General features: G+C 58.7%; 1 protein-coding gene across 1 annotated transcript in view; it reads right to left on the bottom strand.

The window, feature by feature from the left end:
- Positions 1-596, bottom strand: part of TSGA10IP (testis specific 10 interacting protein) — a 16,370-nt gene that overhangs the window by 6,591 nt on the left and 9,183 nt on the right. The window contains 1 exon segment of the mRNA XM_006149921.1: positions 479-596. This exon segment is cut by the window's right edge and continues 31 nt beyond it. Within this exon segment, the coding sequence (XP_006149983.1) occupies positions 479-596 (118 nt within the window).

Genomic DNA, 596 nt, shown 5'->3' with positions numbered 1-596 from the left:
CTCCCTGTGTTTTTTTTTTTTTTTTTTTTTTTTTGAGAGGTTTTTCTTAATAGGGTATGGGCGTGTGCACTTGCCAGAAAGACAGAGAGAGACAGAAAGACAGAAAGCGAGAAATCTCCCCCCAGGGGGATGGCCATGCCGCAATCCCTTCTCCTCTCGGGATCTTGGGCATGCACGCACACTCGCCCAGCGTGAGTTTAAGCCACCAGGTCCGGGACGCGAACCACGGTCGACTACATGGGAGTCCAGGGACATGGCCATTACACTAACTACTGGTTCTCCCATGCTTCAATGTCTTCAAGTGACCTGGCTGGCCTGCCCTGGAGGGGCCAGTAGGGAGAGGCGGACAGGGATGGTCTTAGGGATTCCACCCTGGAGGATGGCAGAAGTGGGGCTCGTGGGTCCTATAGTCTGATGCCCAGGACAGCCTCCCTGCCTTCTCCCCACCTCCAAGCTGTCCGCAGCTCAGACTCCCTACCTCAGCTCCTCCAGCTTGCGTTGGGCGGCCCCAGGCCCCCGGCTCCCTCTGGGTGCGTAGGAGGCCAGGCAGCGGGCCACCTGCTGCTGTACCCGCAGCTCCCTGGCTCGCCGCAACT

This window comes from Tupaia chinensis, unplaced genomic scaffold, assembly GCF_000334495.1.
Source record: "Tupaia chinensis unplaced genomic scaffold, TupChi_1.0 Scaffold000273_1, whole genome shotgun sequence".
NCBI classification, from domain to species: Eukaryota; Metazoa; Chordata; class Mammalia; order Scandentia; family Tupaiidae; genus Tupaia; species Tupaia belangeri.
This window is presented reverse-complemented; position numbering and strand designations above follow the sequence as displayed.